Raw genomic sequence first — 19,231 nt, forward strand, 5'->3', positions numbered from 1 at the left:
TAAAAATAAAATAAAATAAAAGGCATGAGGAAATTTCACCAAAAATCTCTAGCGTCTTCTCTTAGATTTTTAAATACTTGAGAACCCAAATTTATTCTTCAATCTAAAATGACTCTACTACCTTCTCCCCAGTGCCAGAATCATTATCATTTTCCGATGGGGAGAGGGCGTATTGCGATAGTGTTTATTACACACAGCATTTGGAAGCCAGAAGTTTCTTTAACATTTTTGATTACAGTGATTCACATAACATACAATTACACATTTTAAAGTGAAAAATCCAGTAACTTGGCATGATTTCTGTTCACTTGTTAATAACCATGGGAAGGTTGTAACTCCCTCTCCACTAGTAAAAGGAAGACCCTTTGAGAATAAAAATAGCACCAGTGGGAGAATGTAAGAGACAAAAAAAGAGACAAATCCTCATATGAGGAAACATGTTCCAATAATACCTTCTTACAGGCATTATTGAGAAAGTGCTAAAAACTTCCAAATGTTAATCATCAAAAATTGTACGACACGTTTTGCCTTCCAGAATGTTAACACCACAGCAATGGGATTTTTTTTTCTATATTCATTACCAGATCTTTTTTGATTGATAGTATTTAAAAAGGAGAAATCTTTCTTGTAAGAGCAGTTCCCATACAACTTCACATTATACAAAATCTTATTAGAAATGTGGCAGACGTACTCTCTGAGCTATTTATACGAAAAAATAAATAAATAAGATTGAGTTGCTGCTTTTTCATGCTTTTTTTAAACAATTTTTTTGTGGGGCGCCTGGGTGGCGTAGTCGGTTAAGCGTCCGACTTCAGCCAGGTCACGATCTCGCGGTCTGTGAGTTCGAGCCCCGCGTCAGGCTCTGGGCTGATGGCTCAGAGCCTGGAGCCTGCTTCCGATTCTGTGTCTCCCTCTCTCTCTGCCTCTCCCCCGTTCATGCTCTCTCTCCCTCTGTCCCAAAAATAAATAAAAGTTGAAAAAAAAATTAAAAAAAACAAAACAAAACAATTTTTTTGTTACATTTTTATTTACTCTTGAGAGAGGAGACCGAGCACAAGTGGGGGAGGAGCAGAAAGAGAAGGAGACACAGAATTCAAAGCAGGCTCCAGGCTCTGAGCTGTCAGCACAGAGCCCAACGTGGGGCTCGAACTCATGAGCTGTGAGATCATGACCTGAGCCGAAGTCGGATGCTTAACCAACTGAGCCACCCACGTGCCCCAGGGACAGAGAAAAAATTTTTAAAGGATTTTTTTTAAATGTTTATTTATTTTTGAGAGAGAGAGAGAGAGACATAGCGCGAGTAGGAGAGGCGCCGATAGAAAGGGAGACACAGGATCCAAAGCAGGCGCTAGGCTCTGAGCTGTCAGCACAGAGCCTGACATGGGGCTTGAATCCACCAACTGTGAGATCATGACCTGAGCTGCAGTTGGTCGCTCAACCGACTGATCCACCCAGGTGCCCCTCATGATGCTTTTGATCATAACCGTGACCATATTGATGAACAAGATGATGGAATAGCTCTGATTGTAGTGAAGACGTTCTTTCTCATTTCTTCATTCAGCTGTTCAGAAATACATTTTGCCTTCCACCTGTGTCTGGCAAACTGCTAGAAGTGGAGGAAAGCATCATGGGAACGCACCACATGTACTCCAGGGGCACTTTTTAAGGACAAAAAAATGAGTCTGGTCGGCCCAGAAATAAAGAGCCTTTTGAAACACCACGGATATGTGGCTAACTCCAGGTTAATACTAAGTCAATGGTAGAATGGAGTTAGAAGTTCAGCTGTTCCTACTCCACATGTAGGGCTCTGTTAACTAGAACGTAAGGCTGGTCTGCCAAAACAGTTGAAAAGTACAGCATCACAGACTCTCCAAACCATTTCTCAGCTAAGACTGAAGTTGGCTAAGCTCTCTTGATTATTTTTAGCATTTATTCTGACCTCCAGTATCTTTCTTTCCTGTTTTCTTTTTGCCCTTCTGGCTGTTACATACTTCTCTCTGTTCTTTACATCAACAGCCTCGTCATTTTATTGACAACTTCTTCTCACAAATACTGTATGAAGGCAAACTACAAAGTTGGTCATAAATTATTGATAGGTGAATCCACACGCAATCGTGAGATGAGTTTTCTTGAATTTCTGTGCTTCTGATCTGAAACCTGTTAAAATACAAAGAGGTGATTAGAAAGAACATAAGAAACACTGTCTACTGTCTATACAACGCTGAACGAAATTGGCAAGGATCTTGTGAAAAGAGTTTCTGAAGTGTCCATGTTATTGCAAAAGGAAATTTGAATTTAGATTGCATTAGTTTTCAAATGGTAACAGGATAGGCTTCATTATTAACGCATAAAAATGACTCAAAAATTTTTTTAAGAAAAACACTGTTACATAAAATGAAATAAAGCTCCTGACAAATAAGAAAAATCACTCAGTATTCCATAGAAAGTTCTTTGTTGATCTTTCAACCTCTCACCTAGAAATATATTTATCAAATGAAACAACAGGCTAGTGAAATTATCTTTGGGTGTATTTAGTGAACAGACCAATCAGAGGAGCTATTATTGAGAAATACCTAGCACTAATGAAGAATCATAGATATCGAGCCCATTTAAAGGCAGGGAAAACAGCATTATGTATTTTAATTCATTCTGAAGACAGAGTTGTATTACAATACCATGATAGACAATTATGATAATTATCATGGTAAGTGGGTGTATGGCCCTGTTCTCTTTGCTGAAATAGAAGAGTTCTCCTGAAAGGGCGGCGTTTATCAGTCAAGCTTGAAGGGCATCACTGAGCCTCACCATAACAGCTACAGACTGGTACTCTTCATCTTGTGTATCTATCTCTTCTTGGCCCTGAGGCTGGAGGATTGAGAGAATTCTTTTGTAGAAATGACTAGGCTAAAGCAGGAAACAGCCTTGATTTAGGCCTCGTGGAAGAAAGCCAGGAATTATAAATAGTGACAGACTAGATTTGAGAAAGAGCCAAACTGAAATCATAGAACTGAGAAATTCACGGCACAAAATTAAAAATTTAATGGAGGTTTTTAACACCAGATTAGCCATAGATGGGGAAAAAAAAAACTAGTGAACTCAAAGATATATGAGAAGTAAATATCTAAAGAAAAAAAAAAGGCTGAAAGATCCAGGAAGAAGCAGAGAAGACATACAGAATATTGAGAATGGGTCTATAATGTATATAACTGGAATCCCAGAGAAAGGGAAGAAGCAACATTTCAAGCAAGTATGGCTGAGAATTTTCCAAAGCTGAGAAGACATCAGATATTAAACATACGTTAACCTTCAACTAGATGACCTTTCAAAACACCAAACCAAAAAAAAAAAAAAAAAAAAAAAAAAAGAAAAACATGGCAATATCTTTGAATGGCCAAGAGAAACAAACAACAAATTTTCAATGTTATGCTCAAAGAAAATATTTTTTTGGAAAAATTGAAATAGAAACAGGTTTAGACAAACACAGAGAATTAAACTCTCAAATTTCCACTCTAAAAGGAATCAGGGAGTATTCTTCAGGGTAAGAAAAATGGTTGGTAGGAGAGGCAGAAGAAAATAAAAAGCATTACAAACCATAAATATGTGGAAAAATCTAGAGGAGATGACGATATAAATCTACTGTTTGTTAGGGCTATATTTTTTTATTGAATCCAAGAGGGTCATCAATTGTTGATAGGCCATTTATTGACCTAATACTGTGAAATAAATCCATCCAAGATGGGAATTTAATAGAGAACCCTGCAGAAACTGGAAAACAAAGGACTCATTCGGTGCAGAAGTCAATGAAAATTAAAATACCGCACAGGAAAGACTGTCAGAAGTGCATGTCTCAGTCTCGCCACCAGGTGGAAGATGGGAAGAAAAAATTATATTCCCCAAGAAGTTGCCCAGAAGTAACTGGCACTTACATAGTTCTATCTGAATCCGTAATACCAGTGTAGTTTAAAAAAACAAAACAAAACAAAACAAAACGAAGAACCAAGTAGAGTGTTTGAGTAATCTCACGTTTGTGGTGCCTCTCTCTGACTGGCAGAAACAAATGCTAATCCTTGACAGACTTGAACTTCAGCTGAGACCTACAGTGATTATAAAAGGACAGCATTTGTAAGACAGGTGCCAATTGCAGAGATATTAAAATGTGGAAAATGATGTGAGAGCATTAAATAAACTCCACAAAAATAATAGCATGTAAATTGAGGAGGGAGTACACAGAGTAAAGTAATATTCTAGTATTTTTTATATTGCCAGGGAAGAACATTAAAAAACAATTAAGATTTGGGGCACCTGGGTGGCTCAAGTCGGTTGAGCTTCTGACTCTTGATTTTGGCTCAGGTCATGATCTCAGGGGTCATGGGATAGAGCCCCGTGTCAGGGTCTGTGCTGATGGCATGGAACCTGCTTGGAATTCTCTCTTTCTGTCTGCCCCTCACCCCTGCTTACTCTCAATCTCTCTCTCTCTCTCTCCCTCTCTCTCTCTCTCACACACACACACACACACACACACACACACACACACACATTTAAAATAAACCAAACAGGGGCGCCTGGGTGGCGCAGTCGGTTAAGCGTCCGACTTCAGCCAGGTCACGATCTCGCGGTCCGGGAGTTCGAGCCCCGCGTCCGGCTCTGGGCTGATGGCTCAGAGCCTGGAGCCTGCTTCCGATTCTGTGTCTCCCTCTCTCTCTGCCCCTCCCCCGTTCATGCTCTGTCTCTCTCTGTCTCAAAAATAAATAAACGTTAAAAAAAATTATTAAAATAAACCAAACAATTAATATTAGACTTTGATGAGTGAAGGATATTTGTTGTAATCTTTAGAACAACTACTAAAAAATTAGCGAAAGAGTAAATTCTAAATTATTACAAGAAAAAATGGGGTAGGGTATGCCTGGCTGGCTTAGTGGTTGAGCCTCTGACTTTGGCCCTGACTTTGGATCCATGGTCATGATCTCACCGTGCATGAGTCTGAACCCTACATCGGGCTTGCTTGTGTCAGCACACAGCTGTTTTGGATCCTCTGGCCCCCTCCTCTCACTGACCTCCCCTGCTCATGGTCTCTCTCTCGCTCTCTCGCTCTCTCAAAAACAAATAAACATTTTTAAAAAATCAAAGAAAAATGGAGCAATAAAAATCTTAAACAATTCAAAAAGAGGAGAGAAAGAAAAGAAAAAATTCATAGGATGGACCATACACCTGTACAGTACAAAAATTCTAAATTTAAATGTGCCTAATAATACAGCTTCGGCGCATCAACTAAAATGGTTACGGAATGGTAAGTAGAATCACAATGGGAGACTTTAATATACTTCTCTCTGTAGGGAAAGAAGATAAAAGATAAAAACCAGAGAACTGCAATCACACAGAGTATGTTCTCTGACCATAATGGAATTAAGCTGCAACCCAAAGCAAAGGGATAATTATAGAAACACACAGGTATTTATAAATTAAGAAATGCATTTCTAAGTCTACGGACCTGTGGACCTATGGACTCGGCATGGAAATTAGAAAGTATTTGAACTCAATGACAATAAAATACATTAAATTGTAGCCTTAAATGCACATATTTGAGAAAAAGAAAGAGGGATTTCATAAGTCAAGCATTCATATGAGAAATTAGAGACAGAAGAGAAATTCAACACAAAGAAACTGAATGGAAAGAAGTGGTAAAGATGAGAACTGAAATTAATAAAAAAATTTTTTAGGGGCGCCTGGGTGGCTCAGTCGGTTAAGCGGTCGACTTCGGCTCAGGTCATGATCTCGTGGTTTGTGGGTTCCAGCCCTGTGTCGGGCTCTGTGCTGACAGCTCAGAGCCTGGAGCCTGTTTCAGATTCTGTGTCTCCCTCTCTCTGACCCTCCCCCGTTCATGCTCTGTCTCTGTCTGTCTCAAAAATAAATAAACATTAAAAAAATTTTAAAAAAATTTTTTAAAAAGAAATTTTTTTAAAGGCACAGAGGAATCAACAAAGCCGAAATTTCTTTCTTTGAAAAGAGAAATTGAATTGGAAAAGACACCTGAAAATAATAGGAAAACAAACAGGCTTGCTCTCTCTCTCTCTCTCTTATACACACACACACACACACACACACACACACACACACATACACACACACACACTAATCATAGAAACTGAAAAGGAAAATATAATTCCATATTCTTCAGATATGACAAAGAAACCAACTGACAATTACAGTGAAGAAGACCTCAGCACTTTGTGATAGTTAGTTTTTTGCATTAACTTGACTGGCCACACCCAAATTAACATTATTTCTAATTATATCTGTGGAAGTGGTTCTGGGTGAAATTAGCATTTGAATCCGTGGATACGTGAAAGCGGATCGCAGACCCCAATACGGGTGGGCATCATCCAATCCACTGAGGGCTGAAATAGAACAAAGAAGCCTACAGAAGAAGAGTTTGCCTTTTCTTGCCTCACCGTGTGAACTGAGACATCTCAGGGTAGCTCGTCTCTACCCGAGTACTAGGTTTTATACCATCAGCTCCCCTTGTTAGCAGCCTTCCATACCTGAACGGAATTTATGACCACAGGCTCTCCTGGGTCCCCTGCTTGCAGATGGCAGACTGTGGGACTTGTCGGTCTCCCTAATCACATGAGCCAATTCCCGATAGTATATCTCCATGGATAAATTATTCCTCAATGTCACGTGTATCAGTCAGGGTTCTTCAGAACCAACAGGCGATCTACACAGATCTTTTTCTAAAGAATTCTGGCTGATACACACACAACAAGGAAGAACTTATAACTAAGCAAATGCAAACTGTGTGTCAAAGAACTCTGTAAAATGTAAAATGTGTTGCTTTTACAATTAAGGATAACAGCCCACGTATTTACTAGGCACGGGACACTGTGCTAAGTGATGTTACTTTCATCTCCTTTCTTTACCTTAAAAGCCCACCAGGTAGGTACTATTTTCATTCTCATTTATAGATGAGGAGAAAGGGGCTCAGGTGGGTTAAGCAACTTACCTAATTTCACACAGTGAGCGGACCAAGCGTTGGCTCAAGCTGAGAGCCAACTCCAAAGCCCATGCTCGTAGCCAGAGTTTTATACTAACAGTGACAGCTCCCCCTAACTGGACAGCTGCCGACATGTGCAAACGCCCTCCTCATAAGAAAGCTGAGGCACGTTTGTGTTAGTAACACTAGATGACCACTCAACTCTTTTTGACTGTAAAGTCCTCCTCTACTGTGTTCTTTTCTTTTTCCTGATTCACTGGTTGTCTCTCGCTATCATTTTTCTTTCTGCCTCTCTTTCTTATCAATGGCCCACAAATCAGATTCTTAACTGGTTGGCATGCTCTTAGCTTTCTGAGAAAGGGCACGAAGCTTTGCCTTTCCAGTTACTTACAAGTCAGAAGATAATCTCGAGCCGTCCTCCCAGAGCCATGGTCCTTCAGTATGATGGCGAGAAAGCCCTATCCAAAATGAATTATCGGGTTGAGAAGACGCTTGCTTCATTATGAATTCCTGTAGGGAAACGTAAATACAAACGCATGTCCAAGAGTGGTAGAGAGAATGAATAGACAGAGATGAGAGACAAAATAGATGGGGAAAAACTCTTACAGACGTTGAAATAGAGACAGCAGATTGAATCGCTTTGATAAAGAATGCATGCACAGGCTGGCATCAACCTAGAGAAAAGTGCCAACCATTGAATGCCATTGGGTGTTTCCAGAAGCATATTTCACTCCTTCAGAGTCGTTATTGTTTAATTTTCCAATGAAGAACTGATCCGTAACGTCAAAATCGTACAGCCTCCTTCCAACTTGCCCAACAAAATCCAAAGATGACAGAGCCCTTCCGCAATTTTCTTGGATGACAAGCCACTATCTTCTCCTCAGATTGACTATATGAACTGATATGATTTTTGTCAAGAAATGCTCTGCAGAGTTAGATTAAAAAAAAAACCTATAAAAATAATTTAGTTCCACGGCGTGTTTTATGAATAAGTAATTTGAAGGGTTTTTTTAAATTTTTTTTAACGTTTATTTATTTTTGAGACAGAGAGAGACAGAGCATGAACGGGGGAGGGTCAGAGAGAGGGAGACACAGAATCCGAAACAGGCTCCAGGCTCTGAGCTGTCAGCACAGAGCCCGACGCTGGGCTCGAACTCAAGGACCGTGAGATCATGACCTGAGCCGAAGTCGGACGTCCAACCGACTGAGCCACCCAGGCGCCCCAGTAATTTGAGTTTTGATGACGACATTTGAATTGTTGCCAAATGAGAGAAACATCTATGAGCCGGACCAACTTCCAGTGTCCTTCTCCTTCCTTGCCATAATCTACTTCCATTCATTTTCGTGTGAACTACAACCGTTAGGTGATGTGGGACAGAAACACAAAAATTGAGAGGAAGTGAAAGCAAAGGTAGAAGTTATAGATTGTTTAGATGTATGGAGTGTTTCCTGACTATTAATTCCTACTCATAGCCCAACTGAGTCCTACCCTTCATTCATGATGCATTTAAAGTCCCACTTTTTCTGTAAAACTTTATCTACACTGGCATGTCTCTGAATTCCTATGTCATCTATTGCCAATACGCGATATTTAGCTTTTAGCAGCTGTTGAGTTGTTACTTTCTTCTTACAAACTATGTAAGCATTGAACTTGCAAGGTTGCTTTTTAAACCTCTTTTCCTTTCCCAGGATATTTCAAGGAGTAAATGATTTATAAATGCATATTATTATTACTGCTATTTTTCCTTGATCATAATGCCGACAAGGGAGGGAATTTTCAATTTTACTCCACCAACTTGAAGAACTGAAACCCAAACCCACAAAAATGAGGAGTGGTCTGATTATTACAGTCAGGCAAACTTGGAGTGTACTTGAACAGATTTGTTTTAAAGTGAAACGTATTTACTTTTAGAATTAATTAATTTTAAAAAGCACATAGGAGCGCTTGGGTGGCTCAGTTCGTTGTCTGTCTGACTCTTGATTTTGTCTCCGGTCATGATCCCAGGGTTGTGGGATCGAGCCCGTGTTGGGCTGAGCATGGAGTCTGTTTAAGATTTTCTGTCTCGGGGCACCTGGGTGGCTAAGTTGTTTGAGCGTCCGACTTCAGCTCGGGTCATGATCACATGGTTCGTGGGTTTGAACCCCGCAACGGGCTTTGTGCTGGCAGCTTAGAGCCTTGAGTCTGCTTCAGATTCTGTGTCTTCCTCTCTCTCTTCCCCTCCCCTGCTCATGCTCTGACTCTCTCTCAAAAATAAATAAACATTAAAAAAATTTTTTTTAAAGATTTTCTCTCTTCCTGTGTCCCTGTCCCATGCTTGTTCTCTCTCTCTCTATATATATATATATGTATAAAATAATAAATAAACATACTATATATTTTACCCATTTAATATATGCTATTATTATAATTATGGAGGATATGAAAAGTGACTTTCTTTTAGGGAAAATTATCATTATCTGGAATCTACCTTTATTTTTCTGCTCAGTAGAGACCACAGATAATTACAACTGAAGTCTACACTTACCAGTTCTTTTTCACTGTCTATCTTCAGGAGATTAGAGTGCAGTTGAGAGCATTGTTTTTTACTGCTATTCCAGGAAGCTAATGATGTCCTAAATAGATAACAGTTGTTCTCATGTATGATCCAGTTAGGAGGACAAGAGTTGGAAAAAACTCCTGGAAAGAAAAAGTAAATACAATGACATTCATATCATACCAATTTACTCTTTCAGTGCAAGCGACCATTCATCCCGTGGACACTTAATAATCAATGAATTGCCAGTGATATATTTCATTTTCAGTTCAAACTATAGGGCTATGAGTTTTGCAAGTTTGTTTATTTATTTTGAAAGACAGAGACAGAGAGGCAGAGAGAGAGAGCGAGAGAGAGAGAATCCCAAGCAGGCTCCGCACTGTCAGCACAGGGCCTGATGAGAGGTTCTATCTTATAAACCATGAGATCATGACCTGAGTTGAGATTAAGAGTTGGATGCTTAACTGAGCCACCCAATCACCTCAATAGAGATACAATTTTTATATAAGAGACCATAATAAAATCCTCCATTCATTTAAACTTTAAATATAAATTGAATAATTATAAACAGTGTTTTAAACAGTCAGTCCTCCTTTCCCTTTTGATTTGTATTCTATTCTTTCAAATTCCGTCCAGACCTCCCTTTCTTCATGATAATTCTTAAAACAAATCAACTTAAATCAATCTTTGAGATATACAGTAATTTCACGTTAACTTCTTTTAGAGGTGTGAGATCCAATTAACAATACAGCTTTCCAAAGCAGAAAAGTATAAAAGCAATGATTCATATTATAGAATATCTCTGTTTTTTATCTTTAGCTACGTGATACAAATAGTGAGAAGATATGGGTCCAGAAATGGAAAATTGAAGTCAAAATATTGTCACAGTCGATTATGATGCAATTAGAAATAAGGGTAAAGTGCATATCAAACTGTAATAAAATGAATGAAATTGTATGATTAAAGAAAAACAAATATAACTGGAGTTTTCAAGAACATATCTGTTAGGTCTATCTTTTTGGCATGTGCTCAATTTAGCCTCTTCATTCTTAGCACATTTTCCCTTCTTTCCTTTTTCTCTGCCTTTCTTCCTGACATCCTATTTCCTATTCTAATGACATTCCTTTAAAATGTCAATTCTGGGGGCGCCTGGGTGGCTCAGTCGGTTAAGCGTCCGACTTCGGCTCAGGTCATGATCTCGCGGTCCGTGAGTTCGAGCCCCGCATCGGGCTCTGTGCTGACAGCTCAGAGCCTGGAGCCTGTTTCAGATTCTGTGTCTCCCTCTCTCTCTGACCCTCCCCCGTTCATGCTCTGTCTCTCTCTGTCTCAAAAATAAATAAACGTTAAAAAAAAATTAAAAAAAAATTTTTAATGTCAATTCTGAAAGAGGAGAGAACACATTTCTTTCCTTTGCATCAAGTTATACCATCATCTATAGATCGAAATACATAGAAAGTGATCAATTAGTTACTGATTTCAAAAAAAAAAAAATCCAACTTAGCAATGCCTGGCCAAAAGCATGGGATATTTATATCACTTTATTATATATATGATAGGGGCATACTATTGTGAGATAATACTGATATGTGCTTTCCCTGAATGCACAATCCCTGCATGTAAAAGTGGTCTCTTTACCCACCCTACTCCAGGTCTTAGCACCAATAATTGACCTTTCTGGATTAAGGATTCCACTCATCTTTTAACTCTGCCCTTGCCTGTGGTTGTGAGAGCCTTGGTAGGAGCCACACTGTCTTCTAAAGATGATTGTGTGGGTTGACTGTAGTTCTCTTTATTTCTTGATGGAAAGTTGTCATTCTTCAATGGGTTGCTTTCTGAATTGGGTCTCCAAATAGCTTCATATACCAACAACAATTATAGTGACAGAAAAAAAAAGTCATTCTACTATATTTGAAAATATAATTCCCAAACCCATATTTTTGTTGGAACACAAAGGGATATATTCTTGATTCATGATAAATAGAGAACACATTGCTGATTGAGAGGTCAAGATAGATAGATAATAGATAATAGATAGATAGTGATGATAGATGATAGATAAATAAATAGACGATAGATGATAGATAGATAGATAGATAGATAGATAGATAATAGAATAGATGATAGATAGATTAAATAGATGGAAAGAAAAAAAATAACTTCCATGAAGGCGTAGTAAAAACGAGAAAAAAATCAAACAAGTAAAGAAAGAGTATGGAAGAGAAAGCAAGAGGCAAATGAAATAGAGTCAATTAGAGCATGACAGATTTGAAATAGTAATTAATCTATCCTTTTTCTGTTATTTAAAAATGAGAGGGGCGCCTGGGTGGCGCAGTCGGTTAAGCGTCCGACTTCAGCCAGGTCACGATCTCGCGGTCTGTGAGTTCGAGCCCCGCGTCAGGCTCTGGGCTGATGGCTCAGAGCCTGGAGCCTGCTTCCGATTCTGTGTCTCCCTCTCTCTCTGCCCCTCCCCCATTCATGCTCTCTCTCTCTCTCTGTCCCAAAACTAAAAATAAAATAAAAAGTTGAAAAAAAAATTAAAAAAAAATAAAACTAAAAATAAAAATGAGAGCTCCTTGAAAAAACCCCAAAGGCACAATAATATGTTATTGACAATAGAATTTGTGAGATATAAAATCTAAAAGAACTCGTTCACCCATCACAGAATGTCTGTTTAGTAAGTGCCTCAGGTAATTCCTGATATTATTCAAGGGAACTTAGATTAAAGATCAGGTACAAAACAATTTCCTTAAATCATAAGATTCATAAAAATAGTTATAGTCTCTTTTTAAAAATTTTTTAATGTTTATTTTTGAGAGAGAGACAGCACGTGCTAATACACAGATTACGTTAGATTATGCATGTCAAGCTCTTAAAAGTGTGTCTGGTACAGTATACATGCTTATCAAATGTCTGCTGTTGTTGTCGTTGTTGTTGTTAATTTCTCCCCCCCCTCCCCCCACCAAATACTTACCCGTGGTACCCAGGACCACAGCTGTCACCAGTATTACCAAGCATAGGATTCCCAAGGTCACGGCAATGGGACGCCAATAAGGAGACGTAGCACAAGTTCCTAGGAAGCCAGAAGGAACAGAAATTAAATGAAGAAGTAGGGTAAATCACACAGCACTTCAGTTCTACAGTTCATCAAAATCTGGCACATTCTGACGTGAACCATTATACGCAAATAATCTAGTCATCTAGGATTATCTGAATTTTCTCTCTCCTTTATCATACCTCTTCAGATGCCAGAACTGTAATTTCAGCACATGCCCTGACATCTGTACACTCCTAATTTTAGTTTCACGTTGACGTCTATAGGTCCTGACACGATCAGGATTTCTGAAATCCCACTCGTTTTCTTTTAATTTTTTTTAATGTTTATTTATTTTTGAGAGAGAGAGAGAGAGAGAGAGAGAGAGAGAGAGAGAGACAGAGCATGAGCAGGGGAGGGTCAGAGAGAGGAGGAGACACAGAATCCGAAGCAGGCTCCAGGCTCTGAGCTGTCAGCACAGAGCCGGACGCGGGGCTCGAACCCACCAATGGCGAGATCTTCACCTGAGCCGAAGTTGGATGCTTAACCGACTGAGCCCCCGCCAGACGCCCCTGAAATCCCACTCATTTTTATAAAAAACAGCTTAATGTGGGGAAATAGCCTGGGTCCTTTAGGGCAACCTTCTCTTTTCAGTTATTTGTTGCATAACCTTGGGTGAATTACTCCCTCTGCTTATTCATTTCTCTTTGTGAAAAATTGGGTAATAATACCTCAGAGGATCATTGTGGGAACTAAATGGGCTAGCACATAAAAGCATCTCGTCCAGAGACTACTAGGTCATGATACATAACTCACTGTTTGTCAACAAATACGTAGAAACTTGTACCTGACTCCCTACCTCTTACATCATCCAGTTTGCCAGTCCTCTTAAACCAGTTGAGCAAGAAAAGAATTGCATAAGTGGTAAAGAGCAAATGAGCAAGGTGAATGACCAGAAAGCAGAGGAGTGCAAATGCTCATGTCAAAACTTGTGACAAAAATCTTCTCTTGATAACAGGAAACTTATTTTATGTTAATGCACTGCAACAAAGACTATAGCTCTGCCTTTGACTGAGAATAAGCAGTCTAAGTGTTTCAGAGAATTGTATAATAGGAGAACCATAGAGGACACTAAATGGTTCATTCTGTGAAGAGAGAGATGTTTCAATGTCTTTCACCATTTTCACTCTTTTTATATTACGTTTAACGCTCATATCCTGTTCATAGGATCTTTTCATCTAACACACATTTCACCTAACACACATTTTCATCTAACACACATTTTCTAACGCTAGTATACAAAGACCCCCCACTTTTGATAAAAAAAAAATCCAAATCAATTTCTTGTCACAAAATACCACATCAGATTCATGATTCCAAACCCTATGACTTCCAACTTGCCTTTACCACTAAATCAAATATTTGGATTTTTTTCTTGTCTATCTTCCATCTTTTTATTCTTCTCTTTCTTCTCTTCAATATTCTGATGTTGTTGACATATACTTCTCGAAGTTTCCATGACCTCCATTCTACAATTTACTCCTTTCTGACAATCAAGCAACAAGACACTCCCACTAAAATTTCTTCATCTTTGCATTCATCACACTTATGTACAGTTCCTTAGTGCCGAAGTGTCTATTTCTACAGAACGGAGACATTGTAGGTATCTTCTGTCATCATAATAATTATTTTAAATACTAATAGTCACCTAATATTTGCCATGAGGAAAGGCTTAGTACACTTTCAAATATCCTCAGTGATGTCTGAGAACCTTTTAAAAGGTTTTCCTCCTACAAATCACAAATCTTTCAAATTTTCCCCACGTAAGTGTTTTAGTTGATGACAACAAGAATGATGAAGGCAGAAAGAAAAAATACCTTTCTCTGAGACCGCATGTCTCCCAGTGACGCCTTGAGAGCTGAAGTCTAAACGAGTATAACCATCTTCATCCAAATTTTCTACCTCAGAACGGTATTCCATTGTTCTACTGAGTCCCTGAATTGACACAGCATTTGAGAGCTCCTTCCTCTTTTCTTAAGACAACTGCCCGAGGACAAAAGAGGATGTATGAGTCAAATCATGTGGGATAGGCACTTACTGAGTTTTAACAAGTTGAGCTTGAATAGTCCAATCAGATAGTCAAAGGCAGGGAATGAAAACCATGCTGTGTTGAGTTCCCATTTGTACCTTTAGTTTCTGTTTCTAAAATTGATGACTCTTAAGAAAATGACAACGCAACACAATAGATAAATCTTTGTTTCAGGCCAAATATAAGAAAAATGAAATACGAATTCATACATGCATTCATTTATTCATGTGTTTGCTCATTCACTAAACATTTATCAAATGTGCAACTTTTCAACTGGCAGGAGCCGGGGATACAAGGATAGAGGATTAATGTGAAGAAGCTCATGGCCTGGGGCACCTGAGTGGCTCAACTCGTTGAGCATCTGCTCTCGATTTCGGCTCAGGGCATGATCCCTGGGCTGTGGGATTGAGCCCCGCGTGGGGCTCCGTGCTGAGAGAGTGGAGCCTCCTTGGGATTCTTTCTCCCTGGATTCCACGTCTCTTTCTCTCCATCCGCCCCTCCCCCACTCATGTGCGAGAACAATCTCTCTCTAAAATTAATTAATTAAATAAATTTTACTCAAAAAGCATAGTGCCCTTCAGAAGAAGAAGAAGAAGAAGAAGAAGAAGAAAAGGAGAAGGAGAAGGAGAAGGAGAAGAAAGAAGAAGAAGAAGAAGAAGAAGAAGAAGAAGAAGAAGAAGAAAAAGAAGAACCGGCTCACTGCCTAATAGAGGAAACCTACAGATAGGTATATAAATGATGCCATAGGAGCAATTGTTGTAACAACAGAGAGGAGAAAAAAATAATCTCTTCAGGATTCGCTAGGGATTGATAATTCGAAGTGGTAATTATTTATTGAACAATTACTATGAACTAGGTACTACCCATTGCCCATGTTTTGTCAATCTCAATGTTCCAACAAGTCCGGATGGGATGCTTTTCTTTTTTCTTTTTTCTTTTTTTTTTTTTTTTTTTTTTTACTTTCAAATGAAGAAAATGACATATAGAAATGTTAGCCCTTTGCTCAGTTTTAAGAAGCTAATAAAAATATTGAAGCAGAGTCAAACCAAAGTCTACTCTTGCTGCCTAACTCATGATCTTTTTAAACACTTGTATTCCAAGGACGTAGTCCCCCCTTATCTGTGGTTTTGTTTTCCATGGTTTCAGTCACCCCCAGTCAACTGTGGTCAGGAAGCAGATGATTCTCCTGATGTATCATCAGAAGGTCAATAGTAGCTTAACCCTGCGTCACAAGGCCTCTATTATAGGTATGTATGTATAGGGGGAAAGAACGGTATATACAGGGTTCAGTACTATCCTTGGTTTCAGGCATCCACTGGGGATCTTGGAACATATATGTCCCCCAGGATACGAAGAAACCACTGTAATGGCTTATGGAGAATTCTGGGACTGAGATATTATGCAAAATACCCAAATTAACGAGATATGGAAAACACTTATCATTACTGGACACTAGACAGTTACCCAATCCACTCACAAGACTTTGAGGCAAGCAGAATAAAGGAGACATCCAACTACAGCAAAGAGAAATGAAGCCGGACGCTCATTAAGGCAGTGAGGACAGATTTCATTCAGTAACACTGTTACAATAGAAAAGAGGGACCAGGGGCGCCTGGGTGGCACAGTCGGTTAAGCATCCGACTTCAGCCAGGTCACGATCTCGCGGTCCGGGAGTTCGAGCCCCGCGTCAGGCTCTGGGCTGATGGCTCAGAGCCTGGAGCCTGTTTCCGATTCTGTGTCTCCCTCTCTCTCTGCCCCTCCCCCGTTCATGCTCTGTCTCTCTCTGTCCTATAAATAAATAAACGTTGAAAAAAAAAAAAAAAGAGGGACCAGCATGAAGGAACTCAACTTCCCCAAAACAAAAGACTGAAGACTTTTTAAAGGTGTGCTAACAGAAAGACCGTTAATCTGTGTGAATCCGGATGTTAATCTGTGTTAATCCGGATGTTAATCCGAGTGAAGATTTGTTTCTTAGTGCTTATCTAGAAGAGAAATAAACTTCTCCTATCTCTATGACAGGTGGCAGTGGCACATGTTAAAGCAAGGTGGTGCCCCCACTGAAGCTAGACCCTTATCCTCCCACAGGGACTGGGAGAGTGAGACTTATCTCCCTAACTCCCTGAATGTCTGCCTTTCAAAGAGATGGCTCTCAGGTTCTCGAAGAAATAGTTTCGGGTAGTAGATTTCCTTTCCAAGGGTCAGTGAAAAACTCTTTGTAGACACATTGCAAAGTAGTAGTGTGGATCCCAATCTCAATGTCCATCAGTGTTCCAGGTCTTATCATGCAGCCTTTGGACAACAGGGGGTTTTTCACAGAATGAGCATCTAGAAGAAAGGTCAACTGACTAAACAGGACAGTAATGAGGGTCGCACCTTCCAGGCAATAACAAAAACTAGCTTTCTGCTGTGGACTCAGGCCCCCCCCCCATTGGGAGAACTTTGTGTAATAACTTTTATTTTCTAGAAGTTCCTTCCTCTATTTAATCACAATCCTACAAAAACAGTTGGGCTTTCTAAGCTGTCAAAGCGATTTTTCCATAAATGGAAACTTTAGTCATCTCTTTTTGTCTGGGATTAAAACAACTGAACAGTAATTACACAAACCATTGACACACTAGAAAAAAGAAAAAAAAAACTCTCAGTATTTCAAGGGACAGGAGGGGGTTAGGAGAAGAATCTATGTATTCAGAGAAAAACACCCCTGGTTACACATTAAAGTAAGCAACAGGCAAAAACCCAAACCATCCTTAAAAATGAAACACAGTTTATAAACTCGAAATACAATTAGTTGAGGGGGTCGCCTGTGTGGCTCATTCGGTTGAGCGTCCTGCTCTTGATTTCGGCTCAGGTCACGATCCCCCGGTTTGTGAGTTCGAGCCCTGCATCGGGCTCTGGTCTGACAGCACAGAGCCGACTTGGGATTCTCTCTCTCCCTCTCTCTCTGCCATTCCCATTCCCCCTCATGCACACCATCTCTCACTTTCTCTCTCAAAACAAAGAAACTTTAAAAAGTAAATAAATACGAACAAAAATACAATTAGTTGAATCAAGAGTCAGATTAATGAATTAGTTAATTACTTAAGGCACTGAATTCAGAATACCTGAATTAGCCTGTCCGAATTTTCATTTCTCTCTATATTTATTTAGCTGTTGTAAACAGTAGTGTTCACTCCCAGAATTGAAGCTCAAAAAATAGAGGTGCCTGGGTAGCTCAGTCTATTAAGCATCTGACTTTTGACATCTCAGAGCCTGCTTGGGATTCTCTCTCTGTCCTCTCTGTCCCTTCCCCACTTGTGTGGGCACACCCATGCACATGCATTCTCTGTCCCTCAAAAATAAATAAACTTAAAAAAAAGAAAGCTCGAAAAATATCCTTCCTAATCAAATACCTATTTTGCTGGGTTTACTAGAATGAGTGTCAGGCCAGCAAAACAGGAAAAGCCCCAGGCATGTGTTCAGTGTGACTTTTTGGAAAACTTATAGAAAGAAATGCATATGAATAGATAAATAGGTAAATAGATGACTAACTGGATTAAATAGAAAACGAGATTATTTAAAACAAACTAAGCATTCATTTAAAACCGTTGTAAAAAAATAAATAAATAAATCGTCAGGAGATAGCAACTCTCCCAAGTGCCTTCCCCATTTCACAAATTTCCAAAAAAACTTTGAAAATTTCATCTCTAATTTGAATGCTAGCTTGGGTCTCCTCCTTCCTCTCCCCACCCCCCTTTCTCCCCCCCCCCCCCTTCTATCCATTAAGCAGTTAAACATCTACTGAACGGTTACCGTATTCTCTTTTGTACCGTATTCTCTTTTGTACCGTATTCTCTTTTGTATCCATGCCTGGATACAAAGAGGCATGAGGCCCCCTCCCAACTGGTTTCACATTGTATTTGGAGAATAAAGGGGAGAAAAATCACTTACGTTGTTCAAGCACCTCTGGTTTGGGCGGCCCACAAAAACTCCTTTGCTTTATTCCCAGCACTCTTCCCAGTTTTAATTTCAGGCTTACTACAAATGAGGTAGTTGACATAGGATCCTTTCTTAGAGGGCATAATTTTTTTTAAATTAAACCAAAGCTTCTCTTTAAAATCAGCAAATCCTTCATGGTTAAATGTGCCTTTCACCACTTTTTCCCAGTCCACCTTCTCTTTTCTGATTCTGTTCAGGCTCCTGCTACCTTATTGCTCCCACAGCTTCATGGTTTCAATTTGCTACATTGTTCACATTCGACATGGAACGTCTACTACCCCTCCTACTTTGCCCCTCTTTTCTTCCATTTTTAATGTTTATTTTGAGAGACAGAGACAGAGCAGGAGCAGGGGAGGGGCCGAGAGAGAATGAGACACAGAATTCGAAGCAGGCTCCAGGCTCTGAGCTGTCAGCACAGAGCATGACGCGGGGCTCGAACCCACAAGCTGTGAGATCATGACCTGAGCCGAAGTTGGACTCTTAACTGACTGAGTCACCTTCTTTTCTTCCATTTTAATAGGGAGAAGTATACATAATGTGCATATATATCACTCTGCTATGGCACTTGTATTTGAAATTTCCCAGTCTCGGGGCGCCTGGGTGGCGCAGTC

General features: G+C 39.6%; 1 protein-coding gene across 4 annotated transcripts; it reads right to left on the minus strand.

The window, feature by feature from the left end:
- Positions 1-1,965: 1,965 nt before the first annotated feature.
- Positions 1,966-18,805, minus strand: CLEC7A (C-type lectin domain containing 7A). 4 transcript variants are annotated; one of them, XM_006933509.4, is made up of 7 exons: positions 18,573-18,716; positions 14,434-14,599; positions 12,497-12,595; positions 11,241-11,378; positions 9,517-9,668; positions 7,383-7,501; positions 1,966-2,157 (listed from the first exon to the last, which is right to left on the minus strand). In XM_006933509.4, exons 2-7 carry the CDS (start codon positions 14,534-14,536, stop codon positions 2,022-2,024), a joined length of 747 nt encoding a protein of 248 aa, XP_006933571.2. In that variant the 5' UTR covers positions 14,537-14,599; positions 18,573-18,716; the 3' UTR covers positions 1,966-2,021. The 4 variants fall into 4 exon arrangements, with proteins under 4 accessions (XP_006933571.2, XP_044917291.1, XP_006933572.2 ...); XM_045061356.1 differs by lacking the exon at positions 14,434-14,599 and having other exon boundaries at positions 18,573-18,799; XM_006933510.4 differs by lacking the exon at positions 11,241-11,378 and having other exon boundaries at positions 18,573-18,719.
- Positions 18,806-19,231: the final 426 nt, after the last annotated feature.

This window comes from Felis catus, chromosome B4 (genome assembly GCF_018350175.1).
Source record: "Felis catus isolate Fca126 chromosome B4, F.catus_Fca126_mat1.0, whole genome shotgun sequence".
NCBI lineage: Eukaryota > Metazoa > Chordata > Mammalia > Carnivora > Felidae > Felis > Felis catus.

What these genes read in the sequence shown, in the direction of transcription:
- CLEC7A (XM_045061356.1), bottom strand. Translation starts at nt 18,681, where the DNA reads ATGTCAACTACCTCATTTGTAGTAAGCCTGAAATTAAAACTGGGAAGA. An exon ending in ACCAGAGGTGCTTGAACAAC is followed by an intron (nt 12,596 to 18,572) that starts GTAAGTGATTTT and finishes CTGGCTTCCTAG; the next exon opens with GAACTTGTGCTACGTCTCCT. An exon ending in CAAGGCTCTCACAACCACAG is followed by an intron (nt 9,669 to 11,240) that starts GCAAGGGCAGAG and finishes TTTTCTTTCCAG; the next exon opens with GAGTTTTTTCCAACTCTTGT.